At 43.6% G+C, this 20349-nt stretch overlaps 1 protein-coding gene across 2 annotated transcripts in view; it reads left to right on the top strand.

The window, feature by feature from the left end:
* The window catches only part of UBN1 (ubinuclein 1), a 39743-nt gene that overhangs the window by 16307 nt on the left and 3087 nt on the right, over window positions 1-20349 (top strand). Inside the window, exons 8-17 of one of the 2 annotated variants that reach the window (XM_026003057.2) lie at window positions 2493-2563; window positions 4029-4158; window positions 4322-4440; window positions 4668-4796; window positions 4982-5128; window positions 14846-14896; window positions 14991-15033; window positions 16374-17597; window positions 18644-18887; window positions 19169-19258. In XM_026003057.2, coding sequence (XP_025858842.1) covers window positions 2493-2563; window positions 4029-4158; window positions 4322-4440; window positions 4668-4796; window positions 4982-5128; window positions 14846-14896; window positions 14991-15033; window positions 16374-17597; window positions 18644-18887; window positions 19169-19258 — 2248 coding nt within the window. Of the gene's footprint in view, window positions 1-2492; window positions 2564-4028; window positions 4159-4321; window positions 4441-4667; window positions 4797-4981; window positions 5129-14845; window positions 14897-14990; window positions 15034-16373; window positions 17697-18643; window positions 18888-19168; window positions 19259-20349 lie in introns of both variants that reach the window. The other variant, XM_026003056.2, reaches the window with a different exon arrangement.

The raw sequence follows: 20349 nt of genomic DNA, 5'->3' as shown, positions 1-20349 counted from the left end.
TCAAATAAAATATTAAAAAAATAAAAATATAGCACTTGACTAATTATCTTCAGGATAAAACCAGACCCTCAGGGATATGGCCTACACAATTCAAAAGGATCAATCAGAAAAAAATCTTCTTAAAAAGTATATAGCTAGAAAGCCTCTGACACATTGGAAAACCAGCTGACATCTAAAAATAAAATTTGAAAGAAACCCTAAGCTTGTTGATAGGCCTGACAAATAGTGGGCATTTGAAATACATATCAAAGTAATTAGATTGAATTAATGTGGAAGTACTTCTGGATCTTATAAGTAGCAGTGTGTAAGCTTAAGCAAAAGAATGACTCAGTTTTATTTTCTCTCAAGCTAAAATCATTTGAAGTGCCGAATTCTGAATCCTGAAAATGTAAGAAATTGGCAGATGAATGGATTCAAAGTCATGCCCCTTATTCATTTCCACCCATCCATCCATTTCATCCCCTTTCATCCTGGACTTTTGCACTTCTCTCTCTCCCTACTTCCAGGGGTCTGCAGAAGCTTGAGTTTTGCATATCCTCTGCAAGTTCTGTTCCAACTTTCTTCCTCTGGTTGCATTCTTTCAGTAAAACCTGTTTGTTCCTTCATTAATTCACTCAGGTGACATTTACTAACTATTACATGACAGGCAGCTGTGGGAAATAAATTGGCAAATAAGATTTGTTTCTTGTTCTCCATGGGCTTGTGCTATAAATGGACAAGCCCATGGACAGTGTAAACACCTGGCTGTAGGACAGAGTAGAATGAGGTAAGCTCTGTGATGTTTGGGTGGCCAAGCAAATTGTCAGGTGGACAGCCAGCTTTGAAGAGAGAAGCTTCTTGGGGTACATAGGAATCAGACTGGAGGGGACAGATTTGGCCAGGCTCAGTAGAGAGATGGCCTTTATAGGAAGCCAGGGCACAGAGCTGAGGATGGACAAAGAGTTGTTGGAGGGCTGGTACCTGCTGGAGCATGGTGGACCAGAGCTGGAGTGGCTTGCTGGGGCCAGATCCTGCAGAATCATAAATACCACATAAAGGAGTTTCAGTTTGATTGTGGGCTTGGAGAGAGCTGCCTAAAGGCTTAAAGAAGGAAGTGGAAGGATTTCAGGAGAATAGAGTGTAGTTATTAGAAGTGGGAAATACAGAAAGAGGAGCAGAAGCTAGTGGGTTTGGTTTTGGGTAAGTTGAGTATCCATACCAGAGAATCATCCATTCACAGAAGTAACTGGAAAGTCTAATCCAGAGCTTAGAAAAAAGGGTATAGGGCAAGACGTTTAGATTTTAGAGGTCTATGTGCATTATGTGTTATTTTGAAGCTGTGAAGGAAAAGGTATTGGGTGAAGATAGTTTTAGATAGAACTTTGAGCTCTATCTCTGGTAAGGAGTTAATGGAGAAGACAGGGAGGGAGCAGAGGTAGGAAGAGGACCCAGAGGGTACGATGAGGGAAGGCAAATAGGGTGATGGGAAGGTTGGAAGGTGGTTCTCAGTCTCTGCAATCTCAGAGAAGTTGATCATTTGTTTTAGACAATCATTGTATTGCTTTTGTTTGAGGTCATTATTCTATATCAAGCCTGATTTTAGATATTTTATTTTGCCTCAAGCCTTTGGACCAGCAACTCTTAGGTTTAGATCAGCGGTTCTCAATCCCCTCTGTGCATTAGAGTTACCAGGGTTCCTTTTAAAGAAACAGATTCCTGGGCCTCATTCCCAGAGATTTGGATACGATTGCTCTAGAGTGGGGAAAGCTGCCAGGTAATTCCAGCATGAAGCCAAATATGAGAACCCATGGTTCAGACTTTTGCCGTGATTGCTTTCCTGACTTACGTACTCCGTCTCCTGGCTGCCTGCCCTGGCTGCCATCCAGGGTGCTGCTGTGTTCTCATGGGAAGCAGAAGACGATATAGTAGCCTGTTGTGCTACTTGTGTCAGTAGTAGAAAGGTGTGTTAGTAGTTCAGATGGTCTGGGTAACAGAGTTTGTGATACACTGTAAGTAGATTCTGGATTTCCCAAGAGTTACAATGTCCTTAAATGCTTAAAGCAGCACTTTATTATTTTTTAGGGGTGAGAGGGATAAGGGCCTTTGAATTTTGTAATTTTGTTGGAGTTCTTAATTGTTTCTGTACTGTGGACGTATGGAAATTCTGATTTACAGTTAACAGGAGTTAACTAGCTGGTTGAATCAAATACATCCTGATTGCTTTGACTCTGTATGATTGTCTTTCCTGTGACTGTTGTCTCCAGTCCTGGGAGGAATGGACAGTCCATAGATGCTTTAGCAGCATTTGAGAAAGCTGGATATACCAGTTGGGGAGCGCATAGTGATCATAGGTGAACTTAATCTGGGATTAGGGCTGAATAGGGAAGGGCACAGCGAGGATTTTATCAGGTTGACAGGCATTCTGTAGGGACTGACTGGTCTGGTGCCTGTGGGTGAGTGTGCAGTCCTGTGGGGAGAGCGCACTAACGATGTTACTGTCTGCTGTGAACCAGGCCGCCAGAGCTGCTGAAGGAGAAAGCAGACAGAAGTTCTTCACCCAGGATGTTAATGGCACCCTCTTAGAGTGAGTATCTTTGGTTTCTCTGGATCTGCTGTTACCATGCCTGGCTAGGGGAAATGAGCGCTGCTTGAACTACTTAACAGTGGCCACCTATGAGAGGAAGAAATGGTTTTATTGTTTATGCTTTTTTTTTTTTTAAAGGGGGATTGGGTACAACAAATATTTGTCTCCAGGAAATGACAGACCTTACTAACTTTAGGCAGCGGGTGTTATTAGAACGCTGCATATAATAATCATGGCCATTTGGAAGAGGATTTCTTCGCAAGTAGGAGATTAGAGAGAGAAAAAGTATTGCTTGCCTGTCTTTGAGAATCCAGAAAAATAAGAGCTAACTTGGTAGAGCCACAGGAGCCTACTCTCCTGGGATCATTCTCCTCTCGCTCTCACTTCTGCTCCCAAGGCTAGGGTGTATAAATATCCTGTGGCACATCTCCCAGATACCTGAACCTCTGAGATGTTACTCTGTATGTATGAGATTAAAAAGCAAAAAAACTGCACATATAAATCCAAATCAGGTTCTTGATATCTGTCCTTCCAGCTTTTCACCAGCTTCTTTCTCTCTTGCATTGTTTAGCAGAGGAAGATTGTTGCCCAACAACTGAGGATTTTGCACATGTAAGAACAGTTGTCAAGGCTTGAGGATATTCTAGCAAATGACCGGGATGGGGATTGGCCTCCTGGGTCAGGAAGCCTGGACTATAGAGAGCACCTGAGGGTCAGCACACAGGAGAGATTTGTGCCAACAATAGCCTACTGAAGCTTGCCAAATAGATCAAGGGATTGAAGACAAATATTTTTCTGCTCATCTAGATGGGGACCCTGGAGGGGTGAGGATTTCCCTCACCTCCTTATTAGGGATAGAACTGGGGGAAAAAGGAAATACTGTTGGAAAGTATTTCCTGTCTACACAAAGAAACTCAATCACTTTCCATTTTGTTTTTTTTGTTTTTTTGTTTTTTAATTTTTTATTTATTTATGATAGTCACACAGAGAGAGAGAAAGGCAGAGACACAGGCAGAGGGAGAAGCAGGCTCCATGCACCGGGAGCGTGACGTGGGATTCAATCCCGGGTCTCCAGGATCGCGCCCTGGGCCAAAGGCAGGCGCCAAACCGCTGCGCCACCCAGGGATCCCACTTTCCATTTTGAAAGCTCTTATGTTCTTTTTATTGGTGAAATTTAGTACTTCAGAGCTTGTTCTCCTCGGTTCTGTTCTCCTGACTACCTTTGAGTTGGTCTTGTCTTTGACCTGAGGGCCTTGACCTAGCCAAGTTTATCAGGTGTGGGAGTTCTGATTTGGTGACTGCTGGGGATCTGTTGCACTGGTCACTTAGTTAACAGTGCGTGACCGACAGCATAAGGTTTGATCTGTTGTTGGCTCTTGGTTTTCCTCTCTGCGGTAGGGTGACCTCATGATGAGAGAAGCTCCAGTGAGCTGCGGGCTCCTGATGACTCTCTTCTCTTCTTCAGCATAGAGGTGCAAACTCGAGAGCTGAGTAGCCAAATCCGTTCTGGGGTCTATGCCTATCTTGCTTCATTCCTGCCCTGCAGCAAGGACACCCTGGTCAAACGTGCTCGGAAACTTCACCTCTACGAACAGGTGGGTGACTGTGGAGTGCAGTCCCTTGGCTTTAGGAGAAGGTGACTGAGCCTTCACAGATGCACATCTGCTGTTGTCCTGCCTTCGTGTGATTACTAGTAGTGTATCCTCAGTTAAGAAGTGATGCATGAACCAATCTTATGATATGTCCTACTCTCTGCAGGGGGGACGTCTGAAGGAGCCTCTCCAGAAGCTTAAGGAAGCCATTGGAAGGGCAATGCCAGAGCAGATGGCCAAGTACCAGGATGAATGTCAGGCGCACACACAAGCCAAGGTCGCTAAGTAAGTGTGTTCCATCACTCTCACATGACATCCTTCTGCCTCTTCTCTTTTTTCTTTCTTTATTTTTTTTCCCCATTATTACATTTGTAAATGAGACTTTTCGCTCTTCTGCAGCATTTTCACCTTCTCTTAGAAGCCTGGGGCAGGGGGGAGGCAGTGGATGTGGGAGGAAGTAGTTCTTCTGTGGTAGTGACCTTAGGGTCCCATTGGTCCTATTCACACTATAGGATGCTGGAAGAGGAGAAGGACAAGGAGCAGAGGGAACGGATGTGCTCTGATGAGGAAGAAGATGAGGAAAAGGGGGGCAGGAGGATAATGGGACCCCGGAAGAAGTTCCAGTGGAATGATGAAATCAGGTGTGCCCAAACTGGGACCTTGCCTCATTGGAGGGTTTGTGGGGCCAGTGTCTGAGCATGTTCCTGTGTTTCTAATGAAGGTTAGAATCATTTACTTTAATCAGGGCTGCTGAAAGCACATGATTGAAACCTTAAAAGTAGCATTTGGCGTAGTTTGAAGTTTCTGACTTCTGTCTACCCCTCAGGGAGCTGCTTTGCCACGTGGTGAAGATAAAACTGGAGAGCTACGATCTGGAGAGGAACAATAAGACCCAGTCTTGGGAGGACTATGTGAAGGCCTTTCTGGATGCTGAGGTCAAACCTCTGTGGCCCAAAGGCTGGATGCAGGCCAGGTGAGGGCCGTGAGCAGCCAGTATGGTCAGTGTGGTGATGAGGTGGAGCGTTCTTGCAGTACAGAAATATTTGAGTGCTTCTGTTCTGCCAGGCCAACAGGGTCCCTTAACTCAGGAGTCACCGTCTAGCTGAGTCAACTCCAGCCTTACTGGAGTGGTTAGGGGTGTACTGGTTGCTGTGAATGGCTCTTATTCTTCCCTTGACGAAGGAAGTTATCTTTGGGGTTTTGTCTTTGTCATGCTTTGTCCCACTTCAGCTCTGAATTGGAGTATGCACATCTCACCTCAGTCTGCCCTTACCTGTTTTGAGATAATGGCTCCCCATTGAAGTTGAGAGGTAGATTCATCTTGGAAATATCTTCTTGTTCTGAACAGAAGTCTTACTTGGCGAGGATCAGGCTGACTGCTTATTGGAGTTAAGGGCTGAACTTCTGTAATGTGTAGCTTTCTGTGTGAAGGAACTATGACTGCCGTCCACAGATAGGAAAGCTGGCTGGAGCTTGTGCTCTCCCCTTTCCCCCACTGTGGGAAAATACACTTTACATAAAACTTTACCATCTGAATCATTCTTAGGTGCACCATCCAGTGGTTTTATTTATTTTTAATTTTTAAAATAATTTTTACCATCATTTTTTTTAAAGATTTTATTTATTTATTCATGAGAGACAGAGAGAGAGAGAGAGAGACAGAGACAGAGACACAGGCAGAGGGAGAAGCAGGCTCCATGCAGGGAGCCTGACGTGGGACTTGATCCTGGGTCTCCAGGATCAGGCCCTTGGCTAAAGGTGACGCTAAACCCCTGAGCCACCCAGGCTGCCCTGTCCAGTGGTTTTATTTATTTACTTATTTTTAATTTTATTATTTATTCATGAGAATACACAGGAGACAGAGAGAGAGGCAGAGGCACAGGCGGAGGGAAAAGTAGACTCCATGCAGGGAGCTCAACGTGGGACTCGATCCTGGGTCTCCAGGGTCACGCCCTGGGATGAAGGCAGGCGCTAAACCGCTGAGCCACCCGGGCTGCCCTGTCCAGTGGTTTTAAATACATTTACAGGGACACCTGGGTGACTCAGTGGTTGAGGGTCTGCCTTTGGCTCAGGGTGTGATCCTGGGGTCCCAGGATAGAGTCCCGCATTGGGCTCCCCTTGGGGAGCCTGCTTCTCCCACTGCCTATATCTCTGCTTCTCTATGTGTGTCTCTCATGAATACATAAATTAAAAAAAGAAATCTTAAATACCTTTACATTGTTGTGGAACCATAACCATCCATCCCTTTAACTCCTTTCATCTTCTAAAACTGAAGTTTTTTACCTATTAAACAATAACTTCACATCCTCCCACCCTCGATTCTGTGATCATTGTTCTACTTTCTATGATTTTGACTCATCCGAGTACTTCATAGAAGTGGAATCAGGGGATCCCTGGGTGGCACAGTGGTTTAGCGCCTGCCTTTGGCCCAGGGCGCAATCCTGGAGACCCAGGATCGAATCCTGTGTCGGGCTCCCGGTGCATGGAGCCTGCTTCTCCCTCTGCCTGTGTCTCTGCCTCTCTCTCTCTCACTGTGTGCCTATCATAAATAAATAAAAATTAAAAAAAAAAAAAAAGAAGTGGAATCCTACAGAATTTGTCTTTGTGGAACTGGTTCATTTCACTCAGTATAATATCCTCAAGGATTTGTCTTTATTACACATTACTGAATTGCCTTCCTTTTTAAGGCACAGAATAACATTCCATTGTATGTGTAAGCCCCATTTTGGTTATCCATGCATCAGTTGATGCTTAGGTTGCTTCTATCTCTTAGCTATTGTGAATAATACTGTTATGAAATTGGGTGTACAAATACCTCTTCAACACCCTGATTTCAGTTCTTTTGTGTTTATGCCTAGAAATGGAATAGCTGGATCATGTGATAATTATATGTTTAATTCTTCGAGGAACCACGAGTGTTTTCCATAGTGGCTATATCATTTTGCATTTCCACCATCAGTGCACAAGGGCTTGTTTGCCTCCTCACCAGTACTTGACATTTTCTGGGGTTTTGGTGGTAGCTACTGTCGTAATGGACCTGAGGTGGTATCTCCCTATAGATTTGATTTGAATTTTCCTAGTGATTAGTGACATTGAGCATCTTTTCATTTACTAATGGGCCATTTATATACCTTCTTAAAATGTCTATTCAAGTCTTTTGCCCATTTTTCAATTGGAAATATTTTGTTGTTGAGCAACAAATATTCTGTATTCTGGATATTAATCCCTTGACAGATGTGATTTCCAAATATTTTCTCCCATCTTGTGAGTTACTTTTTTACTCTGTGGATGGTATCTTTGGTGTACAAAATTTTTAAATTTAGTGAAGTCCAATTTGTCTACATTTTGTGTAGACATATCTGGTGTCATATCTAAGATAACAATTGTCAGCTCCAGTGTCATGAAGCTGAGTTAATTTTTGTATATGACATTACATAAAGGGTGCACCTTCATTTTTTTTGCATGTGGATATCCAGTTTTCGCAGCACCAGTTGAAAAGACTGTCCTTCCTTCATTGGTCTTCACACCTTTGTTGAAAATCATTTGACCCCATATGTGAGGGTTTTACTTCTGAGCTGTCTGTCCTCTTCCATTGATCTGTGTATCTGTCTTTATGCCAATAACATGCTGGATAGTAATCCAGTAATCTAGCTTTGTAAATTTTGAAATCAGAAAGTGTGATTCTCCAGCTCTATTCTTTTTCAAGATTATTTTTGGCTTTTAGAATCTCTTGAAATTCCATATGAATTTTAATGGATTTTTCTATTTCTGCAAAAAACAGTCATTAGGATTTTTGGGGGATTACATTGAATCTATAGATTGCTTTAGCTAGTATTGAGATTACAACTCAGTAATATTAAGTTGTCCAGTCTGTGATAGGATGTGTTTCTTTTCTTTTCCTTATTTTTCTTTTCTTTTCTTTCCTTCATTTATTTGGGGCGCCTGGGTGGCTCAGTGGTTGAGCATCTGCCTTTGGCTCAGATTGTGATCCTGGGATCGAGTCTTGCATCAGGCTTCCCACAGGGAGCCTGCTTCTCCCTCTGCCTATGTTTCTGCTTCTCTCTGTCTCTCATGAATAGATAAAGAAATCTTTTTTTTTTTTTTTTTTAAAGGATTGTATTTATTAGAGCACACTGGTGTGCACATGAGTAGAAGGAGAGGGAAGGAGAAGCAGGCTCCCTGCTGAGCAGGGAGTCCAATGAAGGGCTGTATCCCAGGACCCTGGAATCACGACCTGAGCCGAGGCAGACACTTAACGGGTTGACCGACCAAGCCACCCAGGTGCCCCCGGGATGTGTTTCCATTTATTTATGTCTTTAATTTCTTTCAGCAGTGTTTTGTCGTTTTCATTGTATAAGTCTCTTACCTCCTTGGTGAAGTTAATTCCTAAGTTTTTCTTTTGTTTTTTTCTTTTGATGCTGTTGTGAATAGAATTATTTTTGTAATTTCCTTTTCATGTACAGAAATACAACTGATTTTTGTGTGTGTTGATTTTGCATCTTGAGACTTTGCAAAATTCATTTATTCTAAAACTTTCTGGAATCTTCAGAGTTTTCTACATAAAAGATAATCTTTGCAAACGGAGCCCACCTTATTCCTTCTAAGTTTCAATGCCTTTTGTTTCTTTTTCTGGCCTAACTGCTCTGGCTAGAACTCCCAGTACTGTGTTGAATTAGAAGTTGTGAAAGCAGTCATTCTTACCTTTTTCCTGATCTTAGAAGAAACACTTTCAGCTTTTTACCATTATGATGTTCACTGGGGGGTTTCATATTTGGCTTTTATTATGTAGAAGTAATCCTATTATAAGCTTGTTGAGTGTTTTTATCATGATAGGGTGTTGAATTTTGTCCTGTGCCTTTTCTGCATCAGTTGAAATGATCATGTGGGGTTTTTTACTTCATTCTGTTCACGTGGTATATTACACTGATCAGTTTTTGTATGTTGAATCACCCTTGCATTCCAGACATAAATTTCACTTGGTCTGTGATGTATAATGTTTTTAATATGCTCCTGAATCCTGTTTGCTAGTATTTTGTTGGGAAGTTTTTCATCAGTGTTATTTACAGGATATTGCTCTGTAATTTTCTTGTGCTATCTTTGCCTGGCTTTGGTATCAGGGTAATGTCAACTTCATAGAATGAATTTGTAAGTATTCCCTCTTTAGGGTTTTTTTTTTTTTTTTAAGTTTGAGGATTGGTAGTAGTACTTTACATATTTGGTAGAATCCACCCTGAAGCCATCATTTCCAGGCCTTTTCTTTGTCAAAAGTTTTTTCATAACTGATTCAGCCCTCTTGCTAGTTACAAGTATAGTCAGATTTTGTAATTCTTAGGGATTTAGTCTTGGTAGGTTTTGTGTTTGTAGGAATTTGTCCATTTCAGCTAGGTAATCCCATTTGTTGGTGTGCAGTTGTTCATAGTACTCTCTTAGAATCCTTTTTTCTTTCTAGAATCAGTAGTAATGTCCCCACTTTCCTGATTTTGGTAATTTGAGTATCCTCTTGAACATTTCTTAGTCCATCTAGCTAAGGGTTTGCCAATTGTCTTGATGTTTTCGAAGAACCAACTTTTGCTCTTACTGATTTTTCTCTGTTTATTCTCTGTTTCATTTACCTATGCTCTGATCTTCTGTATTTCCTTCCCTGTACTTGCTATCGGTTTAATTTGTTCTTTTTGTAGTTTCTTAAGTTGTAAAGTCAGGTTGTTGATTTGAGATTTTTCTTGTTTTTAAACATAAATGTTTATAGCTATAGTACCCCCTTGGCATCCTTTGAGCTGTAAGTTTTGGTATATTTGTGTTTTCCTTTTCATTCGTCTTTTAAGTATTTTCTTGTTTCCTTTGTGACTTTTTTTCTTTGATCCATTGATTGTTTAAAAGGGGTATTGTTGGGGCACCTGGGTGGCTCAGCGGTTGAGCATCTGTCTTTGGCTCCATTGTGATCCCAGGGGTCCTGGGAGGAGTCTCACATTGGGCTCCCTGCAGGGAGCCTGCTTCTCCCTCTGCCTACATCTCTGCCTCTCTCTCTCTCTCTGTGTCTATCATGAATACATAAATGAATAAAAAAGTTTAAAGTGTGTTGTTTAATTTCCACAGTTTTGTGAATTTTTCAGTTTTTCTTATGTTACTTATTTGTAACTACATTCTCTTGAGGTGAGGGAAGATAGTTTGTATGGTATCTATCTTTTTAAATATTTTTTTTAAAAGATTTTATTTATTTGAGACAACAAAAGAGAGTGGTGATGGGGGTCCAGAGAGAGAGGGACAAGCAAACTCCTTGCTGAGCAGGGAGCCCACTGACTCAGGGCTCAATCCCAGGACCCCTGGGGTCATGACCTGAGCCAAAGGCAGATGCTTAACAGACTGAGCCACCCAGGTGCCTCAGTCTAAATTTCTTGAGACTTACTTTGTGACCTAATATATGGTCTGTCCTCGGAAATGTCCCATGTACACTTTAAAAGAATGATCTGTTGTTGGGTAGTGTACTGTATATGTTGTTGGATCTAGTTGGTTTACTGTGTTAACTTTTCTGCTGTTTTATTTGTCTTCTATTTGGTGTTCTACTTATTATTGTGAATGGGTACTGAATTCTCCAACTCCTGTTGTAGAATTGTCTATTTCACCCTTCATTTCTGTCAGTTTTTGCTTCCAGTATAGGAATGTTTATAATTATTGCGTCTTCTTGCTGTTTTGAAGTTTTTATTAATACATAATGTCTTTTGTCTTATAATCTTTTTTTTAAGATATATTTATTCATGAGAGACAGAAGGAGAGACATAGCAGGGTCCCTATGAGGAGCCCGATGTGGGACTCAGTCTCAGACCCCAGGATCATGCCCTGAGCCAAAGGCAGATGCTCAGCCACTGAGCCACCCATGCCCTGTCTTGTAATCTTTCTTGATTTAAAGTCTGTTTTTCTTTTTTTAAATAGAATAGCTATTTTCATTTATTTATTTATTTATTTATTTATTTATTTATTTATTTATTTAATTTTTATTTATTTATGATAGTCATACAGAGAGAGAGAGAGAGGCAGAGACACAGGCAGAGGGAGAAGCAGGCTCCATGCCACTGGGAGCCCGACGTGGGATTCGATCCTGGTCTCCAGGATCGCGCCCTGGGCCAAAGGCAGGCATTAAACCGCTGTGCCACCCAGGGATCCCTTAAAGTCTGTTTTGTCTGATACCAGCATAGCTTCCTCCCCTGCTCTCTCTCTGATTATTGTGTGTGTGGAATATCTTCTTCCATCCTTTTGCCTTCAACCTGTTTTTGTTTTTGGGTCTCAAGTCAGTTCCTTTAGACAGAATTGAGTTAGATCATGTGTGTTTATCCATTCTGTCTGTCTTTGTTTTGATTGGAAAATTTAATCCATTCATATTTAAAGTAATTACTGATAAAGAAGGGCTTGCTTCTGTAAGTTCAATGACCTATAAAAACGCTGCTCCCATACAGTTCTTTCCCTGCTTTGGTTGCTTATAGCACAAAATTACATTTTTATACATTGTGAGCCCCAGAACATAAGCTAATAATTTTTTAAAATGCCTTACTGTCTTAGATTATGTAGAAAACAAGATTTGGAGTTACAAACCAAAGTTATAGTAATATTAGCTTTTATGTTAATAATTGCTATTTTTTTCTTTATATTAGTCTCTTAAATCATGTAGAAAGTAAAAAGTTCAGTTACAAACCACTGTTAGGAGATTACTAGCTTGTTTTTTTAAAGATTTTATTTGAGAGAAAAAAAACGCGTGTGCATGCAAATAGGAGGAAGGGCAGAGGGAGAGAGAGAATCTTAAGCAGACTCTGCTGAGTGTGAGATTCCATCTCACAACTGTGGAATCATGACCTGAGCTGAAATCAAGTGTCAGACACTTAACTGAGACTCGGGGAACCTTAGAAAACTAGCTTTTATAATTGCCCTTATATTTACTTTTTCGAGATCCTTATTTCTTCACATGGTTTTAAAGTACTGTCTGATGTCATTTTATTTGCACAGGGCGCCCTTGAGCATTTCCCGCAGAGCAGTCCAATGGTCACAATGTCCTTCAACCTTTGTCTGTCTCAAAGTGTCTTCATAGATCCCCCACTTCTGAAGGACAGTTTTGCTGGATATAGGATTCTTGTTGGCCCTTTTCTTTCAGCACTTTGAGTATATTTGCCCACTATCTTCTGGCCTTCCAACATTTCTGATGAGAAATCTGCTAATAATTTTAAGTGATGTTGTACTTCTCTCTTTGGGCTTTCAAGATTCTTTTTGTTTTAAAAGTTTGATTACAATGTTTCTCTGTGGGGTTCATCTTGGAGTTCACTGAGCATCTTGGATGTTTATATTCATCTTTTTCATCAGATTTGAGGGGACTTTAGCCAATATTTCTTCCACTATTCTCTCTCCCCTTTCTGCCCTCTCTTCTCCTTCTGGGACTTCTACAGCATGTGGTGTGCATGTGGTCCAAGAGATGGTGCCCTGCATGTCCCTGTGGTCTGTTCACTTTTCTTCAGTCTTTTTTTCTTTCTGTTCCTTTTTTTCTTTCTGTTCTGTAATGGAAATGGTAATTTCCATTATCTTCTCTTTGCACACATCTGTATTTGAGCAGTCCAGGAAATTTTTCATTTTTGTTATTATACTTTTATTAAGTTCTGGAATTTCTTCCTGGTTTCTGTTTAGGTTTTCTGTTTCTTTATTGGTATTTCTGTTTTGTTCACAACAATCTTTCTTGACTTTCTCCACATCTACTTGTAGTTCTTTGAGCATCTGTAAGATCATTGCTTTAACATCTTTGTCTAATATATTTGCCATTAGATCTTTTTTGGAGAGAGTTTCTGGGTATTTTTTTTTCCCTTGAACAGCCTATACTTTCGTATTTGTTTGCCTTATTTTTTTTTTTCTATGCATGTGTGTGGAACACTAGATTTGAATTGAATGTGGTAACTCCAGAAATCAGATTCTCTCACTTCCCCCAGGTTTACTTTTTCTTATTATTTTTATCTTTTTTTTTTTTTTTTTTTGAGATATAATTGACATACAACGTAGAATTAGTTTCAGGTGTAAAACATAATGGTTTTACATTTGATGTTTGTGAAATGCCTACCACAGTAAGTCTCTAGGGATCATCGTTTACCTCACATAGTTACAATTTTTCTTTTCTTTGATGAGAACTTTTATCTTCCGGGTGCCTAGGTGGCTCAGTTGGTTAAGTGTCTGACTCTTGATCTCAGCTCAGGTCTTGATCTCTGGGTCATGATTTCAAGCGCCACATTGGAGCCTACTTAAAAAAAAAAAAAAAAAAGAAAAGATGGATTCTCCCAGCAACTTTCAAATATACAATACAAAAAAAAAAAAAAAACAAAACAAAAAAACCCAAATATACAATACAGTATTGTTAACTATTGCCCCCATTCTGTATATTTTTGTTTTTGTGAATGTTGTGGGTAGTCTCTCTACCTGAGATCAGCCTGTGATGTAAACTTAATGTCTTCCTGGGTCTTATCTGAGCCCTTGCTTGGGCACGGGTAGTCGCTCTCTCACTTTCCCCCATATATGCAGTTGTTTTGAATGTTCTGTTTTTAAATATCTGTCTCCTAAAAGTGAGAAAGTGAACATTGAAGAAGGGAAAAGGACAACAGTTTTTCAAATCCACTGGAAGTCACCTCAGCCAAAGGGGCAGGGGCTTGCCATGGGGTGGGGAGAGACAGCAGTGGCTGCCCATCTCTGTCTGTACCTCTGTGATGAAAAGCAGCAATCAGAGCAGAGGTTCCCAGTACTTGGAGGACCTCCCAAGTTCCTGCAAGCTGTGGGCAAACTGTTCTGGGGACACGTGTGCAGCTGCCTGACGTGGGGCTGGGGACAGGAGGCTGCAACTGTGCTAAGAGCTAGAATTGACAGCAGTTTACTCTTCAGGTCCTCCCCTATAAGTTGTAAGCCTTCAACATACTCTAGAATTCCAAAATACTTATTTTAAGATTTATTTTTTTTAGAGAAAGTGCGAATGTGTGAACAGGGAGAGGGGCAGAGGGAGAAGGAGAGAGAGAATCTCAGGCAGACTCCGTGCTGAGTGTATATAGCCCAATACGGAGGTTGGTCTCACAACTTTGAGATCAGGACCTAAGCTGAGATCAAGAGTTGGATGTTTAACTGACTGAGCCACACCCAGGTATGCCTAAAATAATTATTTTAGATTCTATTAGTGTAGTTGTCCAGGTGGGTTGACAGTTCCTGGTGCCTCCTACTGTACCATCTTACTAGAATCAAGTCATGGAGCCTTTCTTTGTATCCCTTCTTTAGGTGGACTTGCTCTTTTCTTTACAGATTGAACTTCTGAAAGTGTATGGGGAGGTGCATAAAGAAAATTTTGTTGTGTTTCACTAGAAAAAGAGAAACTGTGGTCATTACACATTTGACTCTTAAAAGGAATGAGAATCAGCAACAAGGAAATCACTTCTGCCTTTAGGGGAGAAATCACTATGAGAAATTTTGGGACAGAACCATAGTTTTTTGGGGTCACTCTAGACTGTTTGCTTTTGAGTCGCCAGTGCAGCCACTTAGACTCTCTCACTAGGAATTAAGCTCACCAGGCCACTGACATTTAAGGCATAATAGTCACTGAGTACCAGGGATGCTAGGAAAGCTCTAGAAGCAGAGTGCTTGCCTTCAGGGGGGTCTATGCAGACTGCTTAGTGTTCTCTTTCTGTTTCAGGACTCTGTTTAAGGAGAGCAGACGAGGCCATGGGCATCTGACGTCAATCCTGTGAGTGTCTCAGTACTTTCTCAAGAACTACTGTTATTTTCATTTCCTTTGTGGATCTCCTCTAACCCTTTTCTGTGTTCATTCCTTTGAACAGGGCCAAGAAGAAAGTCATGGCCTCTTCCAAAATCAAGATGAAGGTGAGTCAGCCTACTCAGGGTCATGAATTCTCCTCTTTCTTCAGCCATTCATATGAAACCTCTCAGGTGACCAGAGCAGCTCCTTGAGCTGTGCTGGACTGAGTGACAGCTCTTCAGGATGGTACTCTTCAGGCTATACCAAGAGGCAGCCTGGCCCATTGCAGGGGCCTGAGGTTGGCAGGGCAGAGACCTGAGCTGGGCCACTTTAGTGCCTTCCAGCCTTAGTTGTAGGAGACCGTTTCTGGGTTGTTGGTGGTGTTTGTGGGATTCAAATGAAGTCTTCCTGACCGCTCTCTGAGGAGTGAAGAGCCCCTGCAGATGTGAAAGTCTTCTAGCGTGAGGATACTCCTCATGGCAGAACAGTGCTAGCCAGGTGCAGGTTAGCCTGGAGCTGCACTGGAAAGGGCAGGTGGCTTTGTTGTATTTACCTGGCAGAGATGGAAGGTAATACAGTGGCTAGAGAACAGAGACTGAAAACCATATTAGACCTTGCAGAAACTTTTCAGTGTAGTAAGAATTGCTGTTTTACCAAAATTTTTAATAGCTCATGAGGCTTTATAGTCTCCTTGATCATATATAAACAGTCCGTGAGAATAAGCTGTGTCAATTCTATATTCTTAAGTATCTGTGAAGCTCCTACAGTGTCTAAGACAAACTGCATTAAGCACTTGGGATGTGGGAGTGATGGGGTAGGTCCTGTTTCCGCTCCTATGACAGGACTTTTCCTTTGCACCGAGCTGAGGAGATAGATGCTAGAGAAGACCAAGGAGGAAAAAGAAAGCTAACTTAAGACAATTCTCATGCCATGCCTCGTTTTCTGATTGCAACTGGGAATACTCTGACACAGTGTGAGGCCATCTCTTTGCTTGAGCCTTTTACTTTTTCAGAAACAGCAAGTTTGGGCAGCCCCGGTGGCTCAGCGGTTTAGTGCCACCTTCAGTCCAGGATGTGATCCTGGAGACCAGGGATCTAGTCCCACGTCAGGCTCCTTGCATGGAGCCTGCTTCTCCCTCTGTCTCTCTCTCTGTGTCTCTCATGAATAAATAAATAAATAATTTAAAAAAAGAGAGAAGGTTTCTTTGCGGGTGAGTATGTACATAGCAAGAAAGTATGCTTGGTAAGCCAAGCCAGCCAACTAGGAACCAGAGAAGGTGAAGGAGTTTAGCACTTTCAAGTTGAAGCAGGCACGGCAACTGCTCTGTTCCTCTCTTGTTTTGTGATTGTACAAGAAAACCTGGATCTTTGGGCCTCATGGTGTTCTCACATTTGCATCCTCACTGCAAGGCCAGTGTTGGCATTGTTGGACATTTCTAAACATCAGAATTTCTATTTTCCTTTAGGAATCATCCACTAAGCCTGATAAAAAGGTTTCCGTCCCATCAGGCCAGATTGGTGGCCCCCTGCCTTTGCCTTCAGAACACCCAGGAGGAGGCCTGAGCACTGGGGCTGCAAACAGGGAGCTCTCAACCCAGGCGTCTGGCAGCCTTGCTAATCCTGCTCCTATCAACCTGGAGGACTCGTTGGATGGGGACTTGATCCGTAATTCAGCCTCCTCTTTGGAGGTGGTGTCTAAGGAACTGGCTGTACTGAACAGCAGAGCAGGTGGGGGCTCTGAGTTCCCGCTGCCGGCACCCTCAAAGGCACCTGCAGAGAAGATGGTGGGTGTCGGGTGCTCAGAAGAGAAGAGGAACTTTCCAAAGCCCAGCCCTTCTGCCCCGCCAACCTCTAGTTCTCTGCAGTCTCCCCTTAATTTTCTGGCTGAACAGGCTTTGGCACTGGGGCAGTCCTCTCAGGAGAAAAAACCAGAGAGCTCTGGCTACAAAGAGCTATCCTGTCAGGCCACGCTCAGCAAGGGCCTGTCAGAAGTGCACCAGTCCAAAGCAAAGCACCATGGCTTGCCACGGACGTCTCACGCACCCCAGGCAGCAGCTCCTGTGCCTGGCCCCCAAGTCAAAGTTTTTCATGCAGGCACTCAACAGCAAAAGGGTTTCACACCTCCAGCTCCTTTTGTCAATAAGCTCCAGGGCCCAAAGCCTTCCTCCCCACAGTGCCATCGTTCCCTCCTCCAGCTTGTGAAGACAGCAACCAAAGGCCAGAGCTTCCATCCCTCCACGCCGGCCTCTTCAGGAGGCGCACCAGCCTCCAGCAGCAACTCGCATAAGACCCCAGCCTCGTCCTCCACCACCCTGAGCCATCCAGCAAAACAGCACTCAGCCAGCTCTTCAGGGCCATCTTATAAGAATAGTCCCTTCGCCAGCTCTGTCTCTAAACATGGGGTTTCTTCTGGCAGCTCTTCCTCTGGAGGAACACCAGTCCAGAGCTCTACTTCCGGGAACCTGCTCCCCGGTGTACAGCCTCCCTCCACAGGACAGTCTGCCAGCAGACCTGTCCCAGGCTCTGGGACAGTGAAAAAACCACCTGTTTCCCAGAAGCTGACCCTGGTGGCCCCTCCAGGTGGTCCAAATGGAGACTCCAGCGGTGGGACCCAGGGAGTGGCAAAGCTACTGACTTCCTCCCTGAAGTCCAGCGCAGTTAGCAGCGTGACATCGTCTACCTCCTTGCCAGTGAGTGTCCTGGCACAGCAGCCCACCCCTCATGGGTCTTGTGGACAGGGCCGCTTGCCTTGCCCTGGTCGGAGAATGAGATCTGACACTGAAGGTCAGGTAGGAACAGTGAGCCCGGAAATTGGAAGGAGGACTGGGCTTCCTGTTTTCAGGTCTTTACTTTTCTGGTGGTAGGAATCCCAGGAGATCCTGAAACTTCTCCTGTGGATGAGCAGAAGGAAAGGACTGGTTTGCAGGGATCCTGGGTGGCATAGAATGAGCCGTTAAACTACTTTCATATTTCATAGCCTCCTACTTGTCCTTCTGTCCAAACAAGTAAATGAAAATGGCGTTACCTCTCAGATCATCAGTTTTGTGGAGATGTTCATGCCCCAGGAATATGAGTATCTTGGAAGAGTGATTGTTTTGGTTGGGTTTTAAAGGACTCTGTAGGTCAGATAAGGCAATTTGACAGAGTACAGTGGTTCATGAGGCTTGCGTGTGGGTAATTACAGAAGTTTGGATGCAGGTTGGGAACATGGGAGAGAGCAGTTGTTTTCATTTTTCCAACATATAAAAAAAGACTATGTAGTTAGAAAGACAAAACTATAGAAAGTTATGTTCAGCAAGGTCTCATCTGCCTGTGTCCTGCTCCTACCACCCCTGCAAGGTAACTATATTTCTTAGTTTCAGGTTTTTCCTGCTTCTCTCTAAGAACAAAGATCAACACATACAAATATGTGTTTTATGTATATAAAGATGGACACATAAGCATTTGTATATGCCTACATCTGTTTTGCTGTCTACATGAGATACTCTTCCTTTCTCGCACAAAGGCATATTTTATACCCGGCTTTTTAAATGAACACTGTCCTGGGAGCCATTCCATGCTGGGTCAGAGACTCCTCTTCCTTCCTTTGGAGCGACAGAGCAGGGGGCACCTTCACCTTCTTAAGGGATAGTTAGTTACCAGTGGGTCCCCACCCTGCACATCCATTACCAGCTCTGGTCTGTGAGTGAGCTGCGGCAGGACTGGCGTTCTGACCATGCTGTGTTTCCTTTCCTAGAAAGGAACAAGTGGGGCTGTGCTGCTGGCCAGCTCCTCGCCCTTAAATCTGCTGTCTGCATCGTACAAGTCCGGCAGCCCAAAACTGCCTGGAGCCATGAATTCCAACTCCCTGGGGATCATCTCCCAGTTTCCTCTCCATGTGCTCTCCTTCAGCGCCGAATCCTCTGCCAAAGCAGGGGTTTCCAAGGATGCCATTGTCACGGGTCCTGCTCCTGGGACATTCCACCACGGCCTCAACCATAGTAAGTGTTGCTTTCCTCTCGTCATGCTGGAGGGACAGAAGGTTCCCCAGTGCCTGTGCTATGATTGATGAGTTCTGTTGTCATGTGCTGGGTTCCTGTGTTTGTTTGGTGTGTGACCATGGGCAGAGTTCCTGGGAACCATGCTGAGCCCCCTCCCCGTGGGGTTCTCACCCGGAACCTGTCCAGTAGGTTGTCTGGGATCTCAACCACCAAAGCAGCTTTTCTGTTCCTGTCTTCAATGTGTGTGTTTTGTTCTTTTCTCCCCTCCTGTTTTTTCTCAGGTCTCCTGGCTGGCTTGCACTCCAGCCCACCCCGTGCAGCGCCTCTCCCACACGCTGCCGTGTCCACCCACATCCCGCAAAGTCTGCCAGGTAATTGCCAGGTGATCAGAGTGCCACGCACACAATGTGCTATTCTGCTCCCCACCCATTAGATGCCTTGTCTGCTGCCAGGAAGTTCAGTGTCTTCACCTCGTTGTTACTGTGTTGTCCTGCTTTGTCCTTCAAGGCTCTGGCTCTTTGGGTACTCAGAAACTGACACAGGCTTCCACTTTGAAATTTCCCCTCGTTCCCCACTTGGAACTGCCACTGGGTCAACCTCACCCTGTGTGATCACAGGGGAGGAGGTAGTGGCCTGTGTTCAAGGCAGGGGAACTCCCTAGCTAAACTTGGTGCTTACATTGGTGCTAATATCCAAGGGCTAATTGGGGCACTGAAAAGCGTTTGCATTTAAGCTGCTACACCTTCCAGGTGCTGCCAGCTAACAGAAGCCTCTCAAAACTTTAAGTGAAAGGGAGACCCCAAACAGCAGTGAGGTCACAGTGGCAATGTTTTAGGAGGGACCTTTACCTGTGATGCCAGCATGTGTGCCAGACAGGAGCAACTTTCAGTTAAGTTCGGGGGTGAAGGCAGATGTTCAGGAGCACAGCAGGACCTGGGGCAGTATTCCATTTCTTTTCCTGCTTTTCATCTCCGTAGATCAGTGGATTTCAGAAAAAGGGTGTGGTATGCAGCACAGATGCCCCAGCTGGTAACCTTCATAGTACATAGTAAGTGATTGGTCTCACCCTGTACCAGAATGGAACCTGCTTCTCAAGTGTACCTAATGGAACACTGGCAGGAAGCTTCATGGGATTTTGGTTTTGGCCTACTATTCTTACTATGATAGACCTGCTCCAGAGAGGACCAGGAAGGCTACATCAGTCATGGCAGAGCCATTCTTCAGGAAGCTGAGCCTGGGGTAGCCCTGGTGCACAGGTAGTGGGGTGGAAGGAAGACAGGGAGCTTGCCTGGCAGGGCATACCTGTGGCCTGATGCCTCCCAATCTGTGTCTGCCTCCAGATTTGCTGTGGGTCTCTGGCCCCCATGTCCTGAGGCTGATGTGTTCCTAGTGAGTGCCAGAGGCCGTCTGGGTATAAGAATGGATTGAAAATTTCCAAACTGGAAATTTTGCTGCTTTAGAG

The sequence above is a fragment of the Vulpes vulpes genome, chromosome 3 (assembly GCF_048418805.1).
Source record: "Vulpes vulpes isolate BD-2025 chromosome 3, VulVul3, whole genome shotgun sequence".
NCBI lineage: Eukaryota > Metazoa > Chordata > Mammalia > Carnivora > Canidae > Vulpes > Vulpes vulpes.
This window is presented reverse-complemented; position numbering and strand designations above follow the sequence as displayed.